We start from the raw sequence: 20,040 nt of genomic DNA, 5'->3' as shown, positions 1-20,040 counted from the left end.
AGTGCAGGTTCATAGCTCCTTGAAAGTGGAGTCGCAGGTAGATAGGATAGTGAAGAAGGCGTTTGGTATGCTTTCCTTTATTGGTCAGAGTATTGAGTACAGGAGTTGGGGGGTCATGTTGCGGCTGTACAGGACATTGGTTAGGCCACTGTTGGAATATTGCGTGCAATTCTGGTCTCCTTCCTATCAGAAAGATGTTGTGAAACTTGAAAGGGTTCAGAAAAGATTTACAAAAATGTTGCCAGGGTAGGGGATTCGAGCTATAGGGAGAGGCTGAACAGGTTGGGGCTGTTTTCCCTGGAGCGGCGGAGGCTGAGGGGTGACCTTATAGAGGTTTATAAAATTATGAGGGTCATGGATAGGGTAAATAGACAAAGTCTTTTCCCTGGGGTCGGGGAGGCCAGAACTAGAAGGACATAGGTTTAGGGTGAGAGGGGAAAGATATAAAAGAGACCTAAGGGGCAACTTTTTCACCCAGAGGGTGGTACGTGTATGGAATGAGCTGCCAGAGGATGTGGTGGAGGCTGGTACAATTACAGCATTTAAGAGGCATCTGGATGGGTATATGAATAGGAAGGGTTTGGAGGGATATGGGCCGGGTGCTGGCAGGTGGGACTAGATTGGGTTGGGTTATCTGGCCGGCATGGACGGGTTGGGCCGTGCTGCACATCACAATGAGTGTGTGATGTTTCGATGATTTCCATCTGGTTTGTCGCCCACAACAGGCTGTGGCGCAAGGGGATTAGTGTAGAACTCGAACACCAGCCACGCCACCCTCCCGACGCACAGCCCAGATACTCACGACGCTGGCCTCTCTTGTCGCAGGTCAATGGCAAAGACCACCGCATCCTCGCCGGCTGACAGGAAGGTGCAGGGGGAGTCCGGTTCCAGAGCCAGCTACAGGAGAAACAGACAAGGTGCATCCAAATCCAAACCACAAACTCATCGACCGCGAGGTGGGGAAGGAACGTTCGGGTGGGGGTCACGAGGCGGGGATGGAAGTCCCGAGTCCATCGGTGACAGCACGCTCACTCACCTTGTGTGCAGAGCCCTTGTGCTGGGCCACTCGCTTGGTCGACTTGCAGCACTCTGTGGCTGAGAGCTCAGCGATGCGAACCTGGCCATCCCGAGCACACATGGCCAGCGTCGAGTCACCGCTGTTCGGCAAGAACTTGGCCTACGGGAAACCAACAGGGCACAAAGGAAGCAGGAGGTGGGGAACGGGAGAGATGCAAAGGAAACATGGGTCAACATTACACTGACACGGGGAGGGACAGTGGATACGCACCGACCCCCGCGGGGACACGGGGAGGGACAGTGGATACGCACCCCCCCCCCGAATACGCACCAACCCCGCGGGGACACGGGGAGGAGGACCCCCTCCCCCGAATACGCACCGACCCCGCGGGGACACGGGGTCAGGGAGATACGTTACCGTTACCCCCGCGCCCCCCGGGTCAGGCTCAGACGTTCGGCGCCATCCCGAGTACAGGCCAGCCACCGTGCACGCTGCACGTACCTGGAAGACGTTGCTCTTGTGACCGGTGTCGAACTCGAGGACAGGTTTGCGGCGCGCCCAGTCCCAGATCACCACCTTGAGGTCGTCGCTGCCGCTGGCCAGCCAGGTGCCGCGGCGGTTAAAGTGCAGCGTGTTGACACAGCCGGCGTGGTGCTCCAGGCTGTGCTGCAGCCGCAGGCGCTCCACGAAGGTCCGCGCCCCGCACGCCCGGTACATGAAGGCCCGGGGGTCCCGGCCTATCTCCCGGCCCCCCAGCGCCGGTGCCGCGCACCAGGTCGGGGGGGGCAGCGCCGCCACCTCCGAGTGTACCCAGCGCTCCAGCGCCGCCTCCTCCTCAGAGGAGTCCCGCTCCGGCTCACTGGCGCGCTTCGGCCCACGGCGGCGCCGGGCCCGGGGGCCGGACTGCCCGTCCTCCATCTTGCTCTCCTCCTCGCGCTCCTCTCCGCCGCCCTCCTCCTCCTCCTCCTCGTCCTCGTCCACGATGGAGTAGGTGCCGGTGTCCTCCAGCGAGTCCGAGTCCCGCTCGTCCGAGCTCTCCTTGTCGGTGCCGTGCCGGCCCCCTTCCCTTCGGCGCTGGCCACCTGCCTCCTCATCCTCCTCCTCCTCCGCCATGTGCTCATCCCCAGTCAGGCTCAGGCTCAGGTCGGAGGCTTCCACCTCGATGCCAGAGGAAGACTCGCGCGCCTCTTCCGTGTCCTCGGGGCTGCTCGACAGGCTGCCTGCGGGGGGAGCAGCGGCAGGTTTGGGTGTTTTAAAAAAGAAAACAAGGGCGACTGCTCCCGACACCGAGCTCCACACTCCCCTCCCTCCAGACCACCTCCCACCCAATCGACAACGGAGGGACGTTCAACCGTAAGAGAGAGGGGAGTTTGGCTGGACTGGGGGCTGCCGTGGGGCGGGCGATTGGTCTCAGAGAGAGGAGGCGGCAGCCAGGTCAGGGGTGAACCCGACCTCAGGGCAGTCAGAGCCATGCAGCGGGTACTGGGACCGGGGAACAGCACAGGAGGAGCTGCCAGTCAGGTTAGCAGAGCACACAGTGTGGGCTCTGCCCGGAGTGGGGGTGGGCACGGCAACAACCAAGGCAGACAAACTGCCGGTGAGCAGCACGGTGGCTGGCACCGCTGCCTCACAGTGCCAGGGTCCCAGGTTCACTTCCAGCCTCGGGAGAATGTCTGTGTAGAGTTTGCACATTCTCCTCCATGTCTGTGTGGGTTCCCTCCCTCAATCCAAAGATGTACAGGTTAGGGTGGATTGGCCTTGGGGAAATTGTCCCGCAGCACCCACAGACGTGCAGAGTTGGCATGCTCGCCATGGGAAATGCAGGGTTACAGGGACTGGGAAGGTTTGGGACGGGGGGGGGGGCGGCAAGAGGGGTATTGATAGCAGGGGACGCCAGATTGAAAAGGTACAGAGTTCTTCACCTACCATTCCTGAAGTCAGGCTTCAGATCTAATTCACTGCCCCTGTCCCCCATCTTGCCACGTGCCTCAAGGTGATCCACAGGTTAGCAGAGCCTAGGGAACACAGACAGAATTACGTGAAAATGCCACACAAGGCCAGGAACCTTCGGCCCTCCCACCAATGCAGCTTGAAAGACTGCAGTCTGCTGCCTGCATTGCTGCGCTTCGTCCTGTAGGGTGCGCCCTGGAGACTGCCCACCATTGAGTGATTAGAAACCACCGATCAGACCAAAAAAAAAACTCATTACGTCCAGTAACCCGAGCTACACAAAACCCTGCTTTAAAAAAGAAAACGGTCAGCTAATGATGCTGGGTTCTTAAAAAGACCAAGGTGGAAAAAAACTGGTCATGGAATGTCTAATTTTCTGTATTTCAAAAGCAAAAAAGATCTTTTGAAACTAAATTGCAGATATCCCAGATTTTGGACAGAGATAAGAAGCGAAGTACCAATCAAGAAACCGGGATAGCACAGTGATACAGTGGTCAGCACTGCTGCCACATCGTGCCAGGGATTGGTTCCAGCCTCGGGTGACTGTCCGTGTGGAGTTTGCACATTCTCAGTGTCTGCGTGGGTTTCCTCCGGGTGCCCCGGTTTTCTCCCACAACCCAATGATCTGCATGTTAGGGTAGATTGGCCATGCTAAATTACCCCATAGTGCTCAGGGATGTGTAGGTTAGGGTGGATTGGCCATGCTAAATTACCCATAGTGTACAGGGATGTGCAGGTTAGGGTGGATTGGCCGTGCTAAATTACCCGTAGTGCTCAGGGATGTGCAGGTTAGGGTGGATTGGCCGTGCTAAATTACCCATAGTGCTCAGGGATGTGCAGGTTAGGGTGGATTGGCTATGCTAAATTACCCATAGTGCTCATGGATGTGCAGGTTAGGGTGGATTGGCCATGCTAAATTACCCATAGGTTCAGGGATGTGCAGGTTAGGGTGGATTGGCCATGCTAAATTACCCCATAGTGCCCAAGGATGTGCAGGTTAGGGTGATTGGCCACGCTAAATTACCCCATAGTGTTCAGGGATGTGGAGGTTAGGACGTTTAGCCATGGGAATTATGGAGTTATAAGTAGAGGGGTCAGTGTGGACTCAATGGGCCAAATGGCCAATCCTTCCATGCTGTAGGGATTCTATGCTTCAATGAAATCCCAATCCTAATCACCCCTCTTGAAAGGATCAATGACTGAGCCTTCCAGAGCACAGGATTCAGCTCCATTGGACTGAAGGAATTCGAGAGACAGCAGATACATCGTGGCACATTTCGCCCATGTGGACCTCTAGAGAATTCCAGAGTGCCCCCAGTTACCCTGCACTCCCTCTCCCACCCCTACAGATCTTGCAAGTTTATTTCCCCCTCAGGCCTTCATCTGTTCTCCTTTCACAAGGAACCAGTCACCAGCAGCATTGAGCGAGAGCGAGCGCGAGAGCCTCTCCTGCCCAGGCCTTGTGCCATCTCAACTGATGGGAACAGCTTTCCTTCTGTAAACCAGGACAGCACGAGTTTCAGGTTACCCTCAAATCTAAAAACCACCCCTCCACTGAGGATAACCAGCTTAGCTTCTCCAAAACGGGCTCTGGAGAGCAAGGTTCCACACCCCCTCCCCTCCCCCCCCCCCCCCAACACATGGTTCCAATCTCCATTCACACCCCCTCAGGGACCCTCGGGTCTTTTCTGAAGGGTGGGACCGAGAACTGGAATGTGGGCCCCACCCAGCTTGGAAGGAGTCACGCTGGACTTGAAATGCCCGCTGTTTCCTCGCTCCACTGATGCTGCCAGACACTCTGTCCAAACTGGAAAGCTTCAGTTCAAATGCCCGGTCGCATCAAAGCCAGGACCCTGCAGATTTATCTTTCAAACAAGTCGTCCCTCCTTCAAAAGATTGATGCTCACCCCCTCAGAGTTGCTGCATCCTTTTCACAACTGTTACCTCCCACCCCTCTCTCTCTCTCATCCCTACTGTCAAAACACATCACCTCACGTTTCTCAGTATTAAACTCCATCTGTCAGACAGTGTGTGTGTGTGTGTGTGTGTTGGCATTACACTGTCACACCTCCAAATCTGGCATCCCCCACAAGTGTTTCAAATTTGGGGACACACTACAACTGGAGTCATTTACACACAACCCCGTCCCAATACGGACACAGCAATCAGCCTTGTGTTTCAACTCGCCACACATTCCAGTTACTCCATCTAATCGACCATTAGTTGGTTTGTTTTTTAGTTAAGAATTTTTTTTTTTCTTTTAAATACAAAAAAGGACCTTCCATCTAAAGGACAAGAACATGAGAAAGTGGAAATCAAGTTTCATCTCCACAAAACATCGTCGGACTATACCCCGGAGAGACCGGAAGCAGGTCTGGGCATTACCCAACAGGAAAGAGATCTCGGGGCGGCACGGCGACTCAGTGGTTAGCACTGCAGCCTCACAGTACCAGGGAGCCCGGTTCGATTCCCGCCCTGAGTAACTGTGTGGAGTTTGCACAGTCTCCCAGTGTCTGAGTGGGTTTCCTCCGGGTGCTCCGGTTTCCTCCCACAGTCCAAAGATGTGCAGGTCAGGGTGGATTGGCCATGGGAAATTACCCCATAGTGTTCAGGGTTGTGCAGGGTAGGGTGGATTGGCCATGCTAAATTACCCATAGTGCACAGGAATATGCAGGGTAGGGTGGATTGGCCATGCTAAATTACCCATAGTGCACAGGAATGTGTCGGTTAGGGTGGATTGGCCGTGCTAAATTACCCATGGTGTCCAGGGATGTGCAGGTTAGGGTGGGCTGGCCGTGCTAAATTACCCATAGTGCCCAGGGATGTGCAGGTTAGGGTGGGTTGGCCGTGCTAAATTACCCACAGTGCTCAGGGATGTGCAGGTTAGGGTGGATTGGCCGTGCTGAATTACCCATAGTCAAAGGTAAATCTAGGGTAGGGGAATGGGTCTGAGTGCGTTACTCTTTGGAGGGGTCAGTGTGGAGCTGTTGGCCTGAATGACCTGTTTCCATACTGTAGGGAATCAAATCTAACCAGTGTTGGAGGCAGCACACTTAGTTTACTAGAACAGTACCTGGATTTCAAGAGTCAAGTTACGAGGAGATTACACAAAAACAGAACTCCCTGGAATGTAGAAGGTTGAAAAAGGATTGTCTCGAACTGATAGGTGATTTAATCTTCTGTTTGCACAATAGCTTGATTTACATTTCCCCAACAAGGAGGTGGAAAAAGTTACAGGCATCAGGAAACACAGAAGGTGCTGGCAGGTTTAGCATCCTGCCAAGGACAGATCAGGGGCAGCGGCAGGAATTTTCCAAACCCCTCTGACCACAGGAGAGGGGTCAGGACTGCTAACATTTCCCCTTGTTAATAATGGGGCAGCAAAATACAAGCCAGTCGGTCGAACCATACTGGTAGGAAAGTTATTAAGAAAACATTGATGGACAGCCTCTGAGATAGATTATTCAGGGACAGTCAGCAGATTTGAGAAAGGAAGGTGGAGTTTGACCAACTGGACTTTGAGACCATACCCAGGAGCATCGATGAGGGCAATACATTGAAGGTTGTCGACGGGGCCTCGAGCAAGGCTTTTGACAAGGTCCCTCCATGGAGTCAGATTGGTCAAAGAGTCTCTCAAACCCAGGGCAAAGCATCACACAATCTTAACATTAGCGGGGAGGCAGGAAGCAATGGTAAAGGAATAGAGGATGTCGGATCAGTGGAAACAATGCAGGGGACCAGCGAGGGGGAATGATCAAGTGGTTCATCAGTGACATGCACATTGGGACGCGAGACCATCACTGGGTCACGATCAACCCAGTTCTCCTGCCTTCTCCCTGTTACCCTCACTCAAGGACCTGCCTCAGTCTTCAATAACTTGGTCTCCACACAGACTCGGCACCCTCTACCTCAGGTCTATTCCTCCTGATCTCAGTTAACTGAGGCTGTGCCTAGTCTTTGCTCCTGGTGGAACCATCGTTTCCCCCCCCCCCACCTCACCCCAGTCTGCTCTATCCAGGCCTCTGTGTTCTGCACGTTTCAGACAGATCTTCCTCATCCTTCTAAACCTCCATCCAGTACAGACCCAGAGCTCTCAACTGCTCCTTAAAGGACAAGCCTGTCATCCCCAGGATCATTCTGATAAAGCTCCTCTTTACCCTCTTCAACGGTAGTACATCTTTCCACTGATAGTGAGCTATTCTGGGCCCTCTATATCCCAAACGCGGTCTAACCGGAGCTGGGTCCAGCCTCAGCAGGACATCCCTGCTCTGGTATTCCTTTTGAAATGGAGGCTAACACCGCATTTACCTTCCAAACAGCCAACTCAACCTGCACGTTAACATTAAGAAAATCCTGAACTAGGACCAAGCTGACAGCATTTGCCATCCTCCAGTCTTCTGGCACAAGAGAAGGCTGGAGGATACAAACGTTGCTCCCTTGTTTAAGGAGGGGAGTCAGGACAACCCTGGTAACTATAGGCCAGTGAGCCTTACTTCGGGTGTGGGTAAGGTGTTGGAAAAGGTTGTAACAGAGGATTTAGAATCATCAGGAAAGGAATAAGTTGTTTAGGGATAGTCAACACCGTTTTGTAAAGGGTAGGTCGCACTTCACTAACCTTATGGAGTTCTTGGAGAAGGTAACAAAACAGGTAGATGAGGGGGAAGTGGTTGCTGTGGGGTATATAGACTTCAGTAACGAGTTTGATAAGGTTCCACATGGTAGGCTACTTCACAAAATACCAAGTTTGGGGATCGAGAGGGATTTAGCGGTTTGGATCGGACATTGGCAAGCTGAAAGACAAAGGGGGGGGTGGTGGATGGGTAACGTTCATCCTGGAGCACAGTTACTAGTGGTGTGCTGAAAGGAGCGGTTTTGGGGCCACTGCTGCTTGTCATTTTTATAAGTGATATGGATGAGGGCGTAGAAGGATGGGTTAGTAAATTTGTGGATGACACTCAGGTCAGTGGAGTTGTGGATAGTGCTGAAGGATGTTGTATGTTACAGAGGGACATAGATAAGCTGCAGAACTGGGCGGAGAGGTGGCAAGTGGAGCTTATTGTGGAAAAGGGGGAGGTGATTCACTTTGGAAGGAGTAACAGGAATGTAGAGCATTGGGCTAATGGTAAAGCTTTTTGCAGTGTAGATGCCCATGTACATCGATCCTTGAAAGTTACCACCCAGGTTGATAGGGTTGTTAAGGCAGCATATGGTGTGTTGGCATTTATTTAGATGGTTTTAGATTACTTACAGTGTGGAAACAGGCCCTTCGGCCCAACAAGTCCACACCGACCCGCCGAAGCGCACCCACCCAGAGCCATCCCCCTACGTTTACCCCTGCACCCAACACTGCAGGCAATTTAGCATGGCCAATTCACCTAACCTTATTGGGAGGGGGGATTCAGTTTCAGTGTCATGAGGTTATGCGACAGCTGTACAAGACACTGGTGTGGCTGCACCTGCAGTATTGTGTCCAGTTCTGGTCACTGTATTACAGGAAGGGTGTGGAAGCTTTGGAAAAGGATTCACAGGAGATTTACTAGGATGTTGCCTGGTATGGAGGGACGGTCTTATGAGGAAAGGCTGAGGGAACGGAGGTTGTTTTCATTGGAGAGAAGGTTGAGAGGTGACTTAATTGAGACATAGAAGATAATCAGAGGGTTAGATAGGGTGGACAGTGAGATCCTTTTTCCTCAGATGGTGATGGCTAGCACGAGGGGACATTGCTTTAAACTGAGGGGTGACAGATTGAGGACAGATATTAGGGGGAGTTTCTTTACCCAGAGGAAGGGGCGTGGAATGGCCTGCCTGCAACAGTAGTAGACTCGCCGACGTTAAAGGGCATTGGTCAGACATATGGATAATAATGGAACACTGTAGGTTAGATGGGCAGATTATTTTTGCAGGCCAGCGCAGTGTAGAGGGCCAAAGTACTGCACTGGAACGTTCTATGCTCTAGAGGACCAAAGTCCCCTTGTGTTGGAGATTTCTGAACCCATTCCTGGTTTAGAAAAATAGTCTCCACCTCTTGTACTTCCTCTCAATGTTAACTGACTGCTCTGTACTCTGGGGCTGAAACGCACTGGTACAAATCACATGCAAAACACCACTTTTCACTGTATCTCGCCACATGTCGCAATCACAAATTAAAGTACACAACCTCACATTTGCCCATGTTGTATTCCATCTGCTGGTTCTTTGCTCACTCTCCTTGCCTCTCCAAGTCCTTCCCAGCTTCCTCAACTTTACCTGTCACCCCACCCATCTTGGCGTCATGTGCCAACTTAGCAACAACGCCCTCGGTTCCTTTGTCCACACCATTAATATGGAAGGTGAACATAGTGTGGCCCCAGCACTCACCCTTGTGGTACTCCACTTGCCGCCAGCTGCCAACTGGAAGACAACCCCTTTATCCCTGCTCTCTGCCAGTCAGCCAGTCCTCTACTCATGCCAGTGCCTTTTCCCAAACACCATGGGCTCTTCGCTTATTTCGCAAGCGCCCGGCCAGCACCTGATCAAAAGGGGTCCTGGAGCCTCCTCTACAGTACCCTCAAACACTCCCAGGATCAGGTACACCATGGAGATGGTGGGAGTGTGAAGCTCCCTCGACACCATCCCAAACCTCTCCCAGGACACAGGTTTGCTGAGGTCAGTACCACGGCCCTCCCAGATGGTGTGAACCAATTGGCTTCAAAATACAGAGATGGTACTTTGAAAGGTCTGGAGCTGGCATCTGTATGTAGTCCAGGTTTCAGAGCCATACAGGGGAGTGACTGCCTTTTTCCAGCAGGGTCTTGGTATCAGCACGGATACCACAGTCAGTCATCGCAGACCCTCATCTGTAAGCACTCCGAGGCAGCACGCACAGATTAGGCTGCCATGTTTGAATCTCTACATTGATGTCAGCCTTTGACAAGGGGAAAGGGGAGGGCATGCTGCACATTTGGGAGGATCGCCCCATCGATCTTAGTGGGAGGGATGGACTGGACTGAGTTGGTAAAGGATCAAGGCTGAGACACAGTCGTGGAAGTGTGCACTGAGGAGTGTATTAGGCGAGCTTTCTCTTCTGGAACAGCAGAGACCTGCATACCAAAAGGGAAGGGAGTGCTGTTCTCTTCTTGGATACCACCCCGTCCAACCTGGAGGCGACGGCCACCTCACAACGAAGCTGGCTCTTGGCAAGAACAGTGGTATTGAAGATGGGGCAGGGGGAGACAAAGCCACATTCTTGCCTGACCCATCGTGACCACAAAAGGATGCTGTCACCTGACACACAGAGGAGGACCATTGCCATTGGCGTGGAGGTAATCGGAGCATGTCGATGAATTTCAGCAGGCAGCCCTTGGACAGGCCCTTCCTTCATGCTATCCGACCGACTGAACCAAAAGCCTGGTTTGGATTGAAGGTGGCCACACAGACTGGTCGGTCTTGTTCCTGGCACCACCAAGAGTTACTCAGCAGTGAAACATCATGCCCGTGGTTTGGTTAGAAGCCATACTAGCTTTCAGGAAGGATTCCCCGAGACCAGAAGACGGCTCACCTCCAGCGCAGCAAGGCTTTGGACGATGAACTTCCTGACAGCGAAGAAGACGGTGATTCCATAGTCCCACTTGGTCCCCTTTTCCTGAAGGCAGTGGCAACGGCAGAGTTTGTCTTCGCAAAAGCTTTGCGGGAATTGACAGGGATGACAGCCTCTAGTGTGGTGCTGGAAAAGCACAGCTGGTCAGGCAGCATCCAAGGAGCAGGACAGTGGACCTTCTGGGTGAGAGCCCTTCATCAGGAATGAGGCTTGTGGGCTGGTGGGGTGCGAGATAAGTGGGAGTGGGGTGGCTGAGAGCGCGATAGGTAGAGAGAGGTGGGGGCAATGGCGATAGGTCGGAGAAGAGGGTGGTGCAGACAAGGTGGGAAGGAAGGTGGACAGGTCAGGAGGGTGGCACGGAGTTGGACTGAGATTAGGTGGGGGGAGGGGAAAATGAGGAGACTGGTCAAAATCCACATTGATGCAGGGTGGTTGGAGGGTCCCAAGGTGGAAGATGAAGCGTTCCTCCTCCAGGTGGCGGGTGGTGAGGGAGTGGCGATGGAGGCATCCCAGGACCTGCAGGTCCTCGGCAGAGTGGGAGAGGGGAGTTGAAGTGTTTGGTCAAGGGGCAGTGGGGTTGGTTGGTGCGGGCATCCTGGAGATGTCCTCTGAAACGCACTGAGGGGGCATCTGCAGTCCTCCCTTTCCCCTGACACAGATGACAGGTAAGCTCTGCTCCTCCCCAAGTGGAAAAACCCTGCTGGTATCCCAGCACCTCCTCGAAGAGAGAAGCTTCAGCATCCGCCACACCATGTGGCAGTCCAAGACCCGCCTTTGCTTGGGGATATTCCCTCCAACACCTGATTGCACCATGCTTTCGGAGTTATTTGGAGCGTTAGCTCCATCGGAGGCTGATGTCTTCAGTCACCCAGAAGGGGGCTGTACTTACTCCACCTCGGTTTGGGACCAAGGGTCCGTACGGTATCTCGATGGCCCTGCCTTAACCCAGGTGAGGAACTGCAGCTCCTTCGCTTTCCTCGGACCACCACTGGCTCTCTATTTCCCTCCTGGCTTCGCTGTTGTACCAAGCTCATTCTGAACGCTCCCTGGGATCATAGCCCTGGTTTCTTCACAGCACACAACAATGGTAGTCTTCAGCTCGTTTCAGATTCCTTCGACGACTCTGAAAGAAAAGCTCTTTGCAGACTTCGGTGACAACATCGCTGCACGTTTGCCCTCCTGCTTGGCTCTAAGCCACTTGGCTGAAGCTGGAAGGAAGCTTACCATCACTTCTGGGGCATTTGCTGGGCACTGGAGTTGGTGGTCGGTCCACCAGTTGGGCACCCTTCTGGAGTCGGGACTGAACAACGCCACAGTTGACCACAGGTGCCTCGGGGAAGTCTCAAACCCATTTCTCTGGCGGAGTGGCATGTTGGTGTCGCCCAGTTGGGGTTCCACACATTTGGGCGAGCGGGAGGATGCTGCTGGAGTTGCAATGCTTTCCTTTCGGACCCTAGCGCTGGAAGTCTCAAGAATAGGACAACTTTACCTTCCTTCGAGATGTCGGTGAGTACACTGTACAGGCTGGGGACAAAGTTTCCTTTGGAAAAATCTGTAGCACGAGGGGTCAGAGCACAGGCACTCTCACCCGTTGCCTGCCAACCCATGGCAAGTCCTAGACAGTCACGAGGCGATCACTGATGCCAACAGGGAGCTCCGAGAGCAGGCTGCCATGTTCAAACTTGCTGCCAGAACACACTCCTGCTCAAACTTCCAATAGCAAAATGACTGAGTGCAACTACCAACCTGCTTGAGAGAGAGAGAGAGAGAGCAACCCCAGGATGCTGCCTGAGCCAAAGGGTCTTTGACACAAGAAAAGACTGGACAGGCTGAGATTATTTCCCTTGGGGCAAAGGATGGGGGGGCAAGGTGGGAAATGGATGCCAAGCTGCATTGGACTGTGACAGGCAGCTTCCAGTTAATGGAAGGATGAGAAACCAGCAGGATGTTTGGAGTTAAGGCAAGAGTTAGAAGGCTAACACAAGAGGCAAGGAGAATTTTTATTTCCACTGGTAGATGGGTGGTTGGAAATCACTGCCCGAAAGGGGTGGGTGAGTCAGAAACTTGCGTGAACATTTCAGCAGCACTTTGATATTGCCTTGTGCTCCTATAGCCTTCATAAATATGGGCCAAAAGCCAATACAAAACCGGATCAGTGCAGCCAAGGTGTTGTTGACCAGCAGAGACAGGATGGGTTGAAGGGCCTCCTTCTGTGCTGTAAGTGTCCAGGAATTGGAGTATTATGTACAGTTCTGGTCGCCGGGTATAAGCAGCTTTGGAAAGGGTGCAGAGGAGATTTACCAGGAATGGAGGGATGGTCTTATGAGGAAAGGCTGAGGGAATGGAGGCTGTTTTTGCTAGAGAGAAGGTGGTTGAGAGGTGACTTAATTGAGACACAAGGTAATCAGAGTTAGATAGGGTGGACAGTGAGCACTTCTTTCCTCCGATGGTAACAGCTAGCCTGAGGGGACTTGGCTTTCAATTCACGATGGTAGGTATAGGGCAGATGTCAGAGGTAGTTTCTTTACTCAGTTCTAAGGGTGTGGAATGCCCTGTCTACAACAGCAGTAGACTCACCAACTTTAAGTGCACTTAAATGGTCATTGGATAGACAAATGGACGAAAATGGAATAGTGTCGGTTAGATGGGCTTCAGATTGTTGCACTGACCTGTGGAATCATCGAGGGCTGAAGGGCCTGTACTGTGCTGGAATGTTCTACGTGAATGAATATTTGCATCAGAATTCACACTGGAAACATGTGCCTACAACCAAGAAACAGGAAGCCGGTTCATCATGACTGAACCATTTAGGCTCCAAGCCACATTCCTGTCTGCTCCTGATTACCTTCCACCCCTTGTTAACAGAGGCTCAAATTAACCTGCATTACAAGTGCTCAATCTCAGCTTCCGCCACCTTTCCAGAAAGTTCCAAAGACTCGGGACACAAACGTTTTCATCTCAATCACAAGGGGTGGCCGACACCTTATTTGAAACGGTGATCCCTAGTTCTCTGCTCTTTCACAAGAAAAAAAAAACCCACCTCTGCACAACCTCCCTTTCAAAAGCCCCCTCACCACCTTCAACACCAATCAGTGTGTCCATACTTAATCACCACCCCATCAACCTTGCCAGCTCCACCCCACATTTACCTCAGCCCCCTTACCCCACATTCCTGACAAAGGGCTTATGCCCATAACATCGATTCTCCTGTTCCTTGGATGCTGCCTGACCTGCTGCGCTTTTCCAGCGCTGCATTTTTCAACTCAAACTGCCCAGCAGATACAAGCCAAGTCTGTCCAAAACTTGCCTCATCAGAAGGGCCACTGACTGATTCCAGGTTCAAGCGCAGGACACCTTCGCCAACACACTTCACATCACACGCTCCTGAGCTTGGGTGGACTCTGAGACAGACACCAAGTAAAGCTTCCTCTACACTGTCCCCATCAAATACTCCCAGAGGACAGGGACAGGACGAGGTTAGGTAAGTAAAGCTTCCTCCACATCATCCCATCCCATTTCAAGCATCTTCTGCGCTGATAGTCAAAACACTCCTAGGACTGGTACAGCGTGGGTCGAGGTACAGAGTAAAGTCCTCTCTCTCTCTGCACCATCCCCAAACATTCCCAGGAGAGGTATTGCACAGAGTTAGGTACAAAGAATTGCTTCCTCCACTCTTTGAACCCTCACTGATTTTTTTTTTCTTCATTTTATTAATATTTACCAGTTTTGGCTTGGAGCTGAGAACCGAGAGCCAAAATGGACTTTTGGGCTGTGGGCGAGAGTGTGTTTGGTGATAGGCAAAACCGACCAAACAGGCTTTTTTGTGTTTGTTGGTCAGGCCAGACCTGGATGTTAACTGCAGATTGCTATCTGATCAGAAGGTTCTGCAGATGCCCCTTCATCGCTGGAGAAAAGCAATACATTCAAACAGAGAGCAGAATTAACAAGGCCAATACTTGGGAATTGGTTCCGGCAAGTCTGGAAGTGACCTCAAGCTCAAGCAGACGACATTGAATGGTAACTAGGACTGAGTGGACGAGACGGTCAGTGAGTGGTCAGAATTTGAACTAGGTTTTGGACTGTTTTGTGTAAAAAGGAATTTCATGACAATTTCAAAGCAGGTCCCCCCCCGACCCCTACATCGGCAGCTCTTGCAAGTTGAGAATACTGCTTTTATCTGAGCAAACTGGAAGGATAACCCTGATTGCCACCTTCAGAATAATAAAAAAAAAATCAACAGACGCCCCATCTATATCTGTGGAACAACACATTAAAAACTCAGGAAACAACCTGGCCAGTTTGTTCAGCTATAGGAAGAGGCTGGGGCTATTTTCCCTGCTGTTTGGAAGAAAGGGTGAGGGGTGCCCTGAGGGATTTCATGACATCAGATTTATCCTTTAACTACATTCGGTTGTTGGTCTGTCAGTCAGTGACTGGGACTGAAAACAAGTGATTTTCATAGGTGTACATCAGTTAGATTATCTTGCTGTTTAAAGTTTGTTCTGCTAAAGTTATGATATTTGTTATTAAATTGCTCAGTCTTATTTAAGATACAAAGCAGTGTCTCGAATTGATTTTGCGCAGAATCTGGGATTGGATTATCCAACAACCTGGGGAGGAACCACTGGGTTGAAACTTTATTGCTGGAACAGCACAGCAGGTCAGGCAGCATCCAGGGAACAGGAGATTCGACGTTTCGGGCACAGGCCCTTCTTCAGGCCTTTCCTGAAGAAGGGCCTGTGCCCGAAACGTCGAATCTCCTGTTCCCTGGATGCTGCCTGACCTGCTGTGCTGTTCCAGCAATAAAGTTTCAACTTTGTGATCCAGCATCTGCAGACCTCACTTTCTCCTTGAGGAATCACTGGGGTCAACTTCGAAAGCCTTTGAAAGAGTCAGATGTACAGCGTGGAAACAGACTCTTCGGTCCAACTCATCCGTGCCAAACAGACATCCTAAAAATTATTATAGTCCCATATTCCTCTAACCCCTTCCTATTCATATCCCCATCCAGGTGCCTTTCAGATGCTGTAATTGTACCCGCCTCCACCACTTCCTCTGGCAGCTTACTCCCCACACGCACCACCCTCTGAAAATAATACTTCTCAGGTCCCTTTTAAAAAAAAAGTCTTCCCCTCTCACTTTAAAAGGTACACCCTCTAGTCTTGGGCTCCCCCACTCTGGGGTTAAAAAAAAGACCTTGTCTATTTACTCTAGCCACACCCCACATGGTTTTACAAAACTCTATAAAAGGTCACCCCTCAGCCTCCGACGCTCCAGGGAAAACAGCCGCAGCCTGTTCAGCCTCTCCCTGTAGCTCAAACCCTCCAACCCTGGCAACATCCTTGTAAATCTTCTCAACCCGCTCAGGTTTAGCCAAGTTTTAATAGCACTGTGTTGCAAACATAGAAAGGCTGATTTGGTTTGGCTCCATATCAAAACACTAATTGGGATGAGCGCATTTTGGTTAAGAGTTAGTTTTCTGTATTCCCTATTAAATTCTACACATCATTGCTCACATTTGCTGCACCGAATCTCTCAAAACCCCCAAGTGAAGGGGAGATCGCAATTTAACTAGAAAGAACATAATCTCGCCCCTGAATTGCAACCAACTGCTCAGGAGCTTCAGAAAATACTATCAGCCTGACCGCAAGCTTCTGCTTCGACATTTAAGTGTACACACCATCTGCAAACGCACATGAAACGTACCAAAGGGGAGTCGTACTTACCTGCTCCAGGATTGACTGCTGGCTCTGTTAAAATAAAAATTTAACAAGTCAAGGTTCCTGTCAAATGATCAACCAGCTCAACACGTTTCATGCGAAAACAGGAAAGCACGATCTTTTTACCTGTCGTTAACAAAAGAAACGGCGACCACTGGAAGGTGTAAATAACAAAGTGCTGGAAAAGATCCGTAGGTCTGGTCGCATCCGGCGAGAGCGAGAGCGAGAGCGAGAGCACACAGGAGTCAATGTGGACAGTCCAATGTGACTTTTGTCTCCTGGTTGAGAGGAAGGCCAAACCGCTTCAAAAGCGGTTCAGCGGATGATCCCTGGAACAGAGGAGGTAATCGTTCCGAGGAAAAACTGGACAGACTGCATCTGCATCCATCGCAGTTCGGAAGAACAAGCATGATCCGATTGGAACGTCAAAGACCCTGGGGATATTTCCCTGCCGTGGAGGCTAGAGCAAGAGGGATGGCCATTTTGAAACAAATCTGATCATTCGAAAAGTAGGAACTTTCACCACAGGCGTTTTAGGTCGGTGGAACTCTTCCCAGAGAGAGGGCAGCACAATGGCTCAGTGGTTAGCACTGCTGCCTCACAGCACCAGGGATCCGGGTTAGATTCCAGCCTCGGGCGACTGTGCGTGTGTGTGGAGTTTGCACGTTCTCCCCGTGACTGCGTGGGTTCCCTCCCACAGTCCAAAGATGGGCAGGTTAGGGTGAAACAGCAGTGGTTCAGTGTAGGTTTGCTACATTAGAGTCAAAGAGCGTGGCGCTAGGAAAGCACAGCCGGTCAGGCAGCATCCGAGGAGGAGAGTTGACGTTTCGGGCATAAAGGGCTTTTATCCGAAACTACAACTCTCCTGGTCCCTCGGATGCTGCCTGACCGGCTGTGCTTTCCTAGCGCCACACTCTTCGATTCTAATCTGTAGTCCTCACTTCCTTCTAAGTTAGGAGCATTCGTTAGGGGCAGACGTAGAGTAACAGGGTCAGGGAATGGCTCTGGGTGTGGACTTGTTGGGCTGAAGGGACTCTTTCCACACTGTCGGGATTCTATTGAATACTTTTAAACGGCAGAGGGACATAGATTCTTGAAGACATTGCAGCCAGGACTTCTTGGAGTCACGTGGAGTTTAAGGTGATCATCAGATTAGCAGTGATCTTTCTAAAGGCTTGAACAGCCTGCCCCTTATTTCACAGGCCTCTCGTTCATGGACAGAGAACAGTGTTGACTTTTATGCTGCTGAAAGTGAAAGGGGGGGGGGAAGAATAAACAACAAGGAACAAGGTGACTAAACAAACCTTTAGTATATCAAGCAGCATGAGAGGTTATAGCTCTTCAAAACGGACTACATTTGAACAGGACTGAACAGGGTAAATGCAGGAAGATTATTGGGAATCCTAAACCAGGGGTCACAGGCCGAAAGAGAAGGACTTTTTAGGGCAGAGAGGAGACCTTCATCAAAAGAGTGGGGAGCCTGTGGAATCCCAACAGGGAAGCTGTTGAGGCCAAAACATTGAAGGAGATGAAGTCAGAGAGATGTACAGCATTGAAACAGACCCTTCGGCCCAACTCGTCCATGCCGACCAGATATCCCAACCCAATCTAGTCCCACCTGCCAACACCTGACCCATATCCCCCCAAACCCTTCCTATTCATATACCCATCCAAACGCCATTTAAATGCTGTAACTGTACCAGCCTCCACTACATCCTCTGGCAGCTCATTCCATACACGTACCACCCTCTGGGTGGAAAAGTTGCCCCTTAGGTCTCTTTTATATCTTTCCCCTCTCACCCTAAACCTATGCCCTCTAGTTCTGGACTTCCTGACCCCAGGGAAAAGACTTTGTCTATTTATCCTATCCATGCCCCTCAATTTTGTAAACCTCTATAAGGCCGATAGTGGGCAGCACGGTGGCACAGTGGTTAGCACTGCTGCCTCGCAGCGCCAGAGACCCGGGTTCAATTCCCGACTCAGGCGACTGTGTGGAGTTTGCACGTTCTCCCCGTGTCTGTGTGGGTTTCCTCCGGGTGCTCCGGTTTCCTCCCACAGTCCAAAGATGTGCAGGGTCAGGTGAATTGGCCATGCTAAATTGCCCGTAGTGTTAGGTAATGGGTAAATGTAGGGGTATGGGTGGGTTTCGCTTCGGCGGGTCGGTGTGGACTTGTTGGGCCGAAGGGCCTGTTTCCACACTGTAATCTAATCTAATCTAAGGTCACCCCTCAGCCTCCGACACTCCAGGGAAAACAGTCCCAGCCTGTTCAGCCTCTCCCTGTAGCTCAAATCCTCCAACCCTGGCAACATCCTTGTAAATCTTTTCTGAACCCTTTCAACTAGGAGAAAGTGAGGACTGCAGACGCTGGAGGTCAGAGCTGAAAAATGTGTTGCTGGAAAAGCACAGCAGGTCCAGCAGCATCCAAGGAGCAGGAGAATCGACATTTCGGGCATAAGCCCTTCTTCAGGAATTGGGCTTATGCAAGAAACATCAATTCCCCTATTCCTTGGATGCTGCCTGACCTGCTGCGCTTTTCCAGCAACATCTTTCAGCTCTGAACCCTTTCAAGTTTCACAACATCTTTCCAATAGGAAGGAGACCAAGGGATCAAAGGGGGGGGGGGGGTGAAAAAAAAAGGAGAGAAAACGACAAACAGGGGACTTTGATGGATAACCAGCCCAGATCTTATGGAATGGGGAAGGAGCCTACTCCTGCTCATCTTAACGATATTTCTACATCCAAAGTGAGGGTTGTTAGCAGAATGAAAGGAAGGGAGTTCTGCTCCAAAGTAGGCACACAGGATAGTTAGTGTAGAAGCAGGCCAGTCAGTCCATCAGGTCACATCCTTCCTGTTTCTTGAGAACACACACACAGTCTCAACTTCCTTTTGAGCATTACATTTGAACAGGACTGGACAGGGTAAATGCAGGAAGACGATTGGGAATCCTAAACCAGGGGTCACAGGCCGAAAGAGAAGGACATTTTTTAGGGCAGAGAGGAGAATAAACACCTTCATCAAAAGAGTGCTGAGCCTCCATCACATCCAAGCTGCACATTCCCGACCAGAACCACCCTCTGAGCCAGAGAAAAGTTTCCTTGTCTGACTGAATTCTGGCCCTTTTGTTCTCAATGCTTTTAGAAACCAGGAGCCACCCAACCTGCAGCCGTCCAATCTACGCACCCCACTCAGGTTCCTCATGCCTGGGATTGCTCGTTAACAAATAAACAAGTGGAAAAATCTCAACATCCACGCAGAGAAGGCAGAGTTAACATTTCAGTTCCAGTGACCCTCAGAGAACTGATGGCAGCTGGGAAAAGACACAAACTGACATCTGGCACAGAGGTTTAAAAAAAAAGGAATAATTTCAAAAGAAAGTGATCGAAATGGAGGAACGCCGAAAGGCTGACATTTACCTGTTGCGGATCCAACTTCTCTCGCTGCAAAACAACAGGACAACGTTAGTCACAGAGGGAACAGGGAGAAGACACTGAGCAAGAGAACAGGATCAGTGACAGTCACATCTCAACCCTCCCGACCCAAAATTCAGACCAGGGAACACCACCCTGTCAGAGGTGAAGGGGGAAAGAGGAAATCCAGGATGTCTGCACCCGGTTTGGGCGACACTGGTCCTCACTTCCTCACTGGGGTTAACTCACTTGCCCCAGCACGGCACGTGATGAAACAGAGACGTGATGAAGGGGACAAACCACTCTCTCTCTCTCTCCCCCCCCCCCCCCCCCCCCCCCCCCCCCCCCCCCCCCCCCCCCCCCCCCC

The 20,040-nt window shown here is 51.4% G+C and overlaps 2 protein-coding genes across 4 annotated transcripts in view; one reads left to right on the top strand and one right to left on the bottom strand.

Moving 5' to 3' along the window:
* Nucleotides 1-20,040, top strand: part of LOC122551953 (anion exchange protein 3-like) — a 257,659-nt gene that overhangs the window by 23,560 nt on the left and 214,059 nt on the right. The window lies entirely within an intron of this gene.
* dcaf8 (DDB1 and CUL4 associated factor 8) overlaps nucleotides 1-20,040 on the bottom strand; it is a 26,447-nt gene that overhangs the window by 3,474 nt on the left and 2,933 nt on the right. For all 3 annotated transcript variants that reach the window (XM_043694307.1, XM_043694310.1, XM_043694306.1), the window contains exons 2-7: nucleotides 19,680-19,703; nucleotides 16,271-16,294; nucleotides 2,945-3,033; nucleotides 1,520-2,238; nucleotides 1,037-1,177; nucleotides 803-897 (exon numbers count right to left, since the gene is read on the bottom strand). In XM_043694307.1, the coding sequence (XP_043550242.1) occupies nucleotides 803-897; nucleotides 1,037-1,177; nucleotides 1,520-2,238; nucleotides 2,945-2,993 (1,004 nt within the window). In that variant the 5' untranslated portion in view covers nucleotides 2,994-3,033; nucleotides 16,271-16,294; nucleotides 19,680-19,703. The remainder of the gene's footprint in view (nucleotides 1-802; nucleotides 898-1,036; nucleotides 1,178-1,519; nucleotides 2,239-2,944; nucleotides 3,034-16,270; nucleotides 16,295-19,679; nucleotides 19,704-20,040) is intronic.

This window comes from Chiloscyllium plagiosum, chromosome 7, assembly GCF_004010195.1.
Source record: "Chiloscyllium plagiosum isolate BGI_BamShark_2017 chromosome 7, ASM401019v2, whole genome shotgun sequence".
Taxonomy (NCBI): domain Eukaryota; kingdom Metazoa; phylum Chordata; class Chondrichthyes; order Orectolobiformes; family Hemiscylliidae; genus Chiloscyllium; species Chiloscyllium plagiosum.
This window is presented reverse-complemented; position numbering and strand designations above follow the sequence as displayed.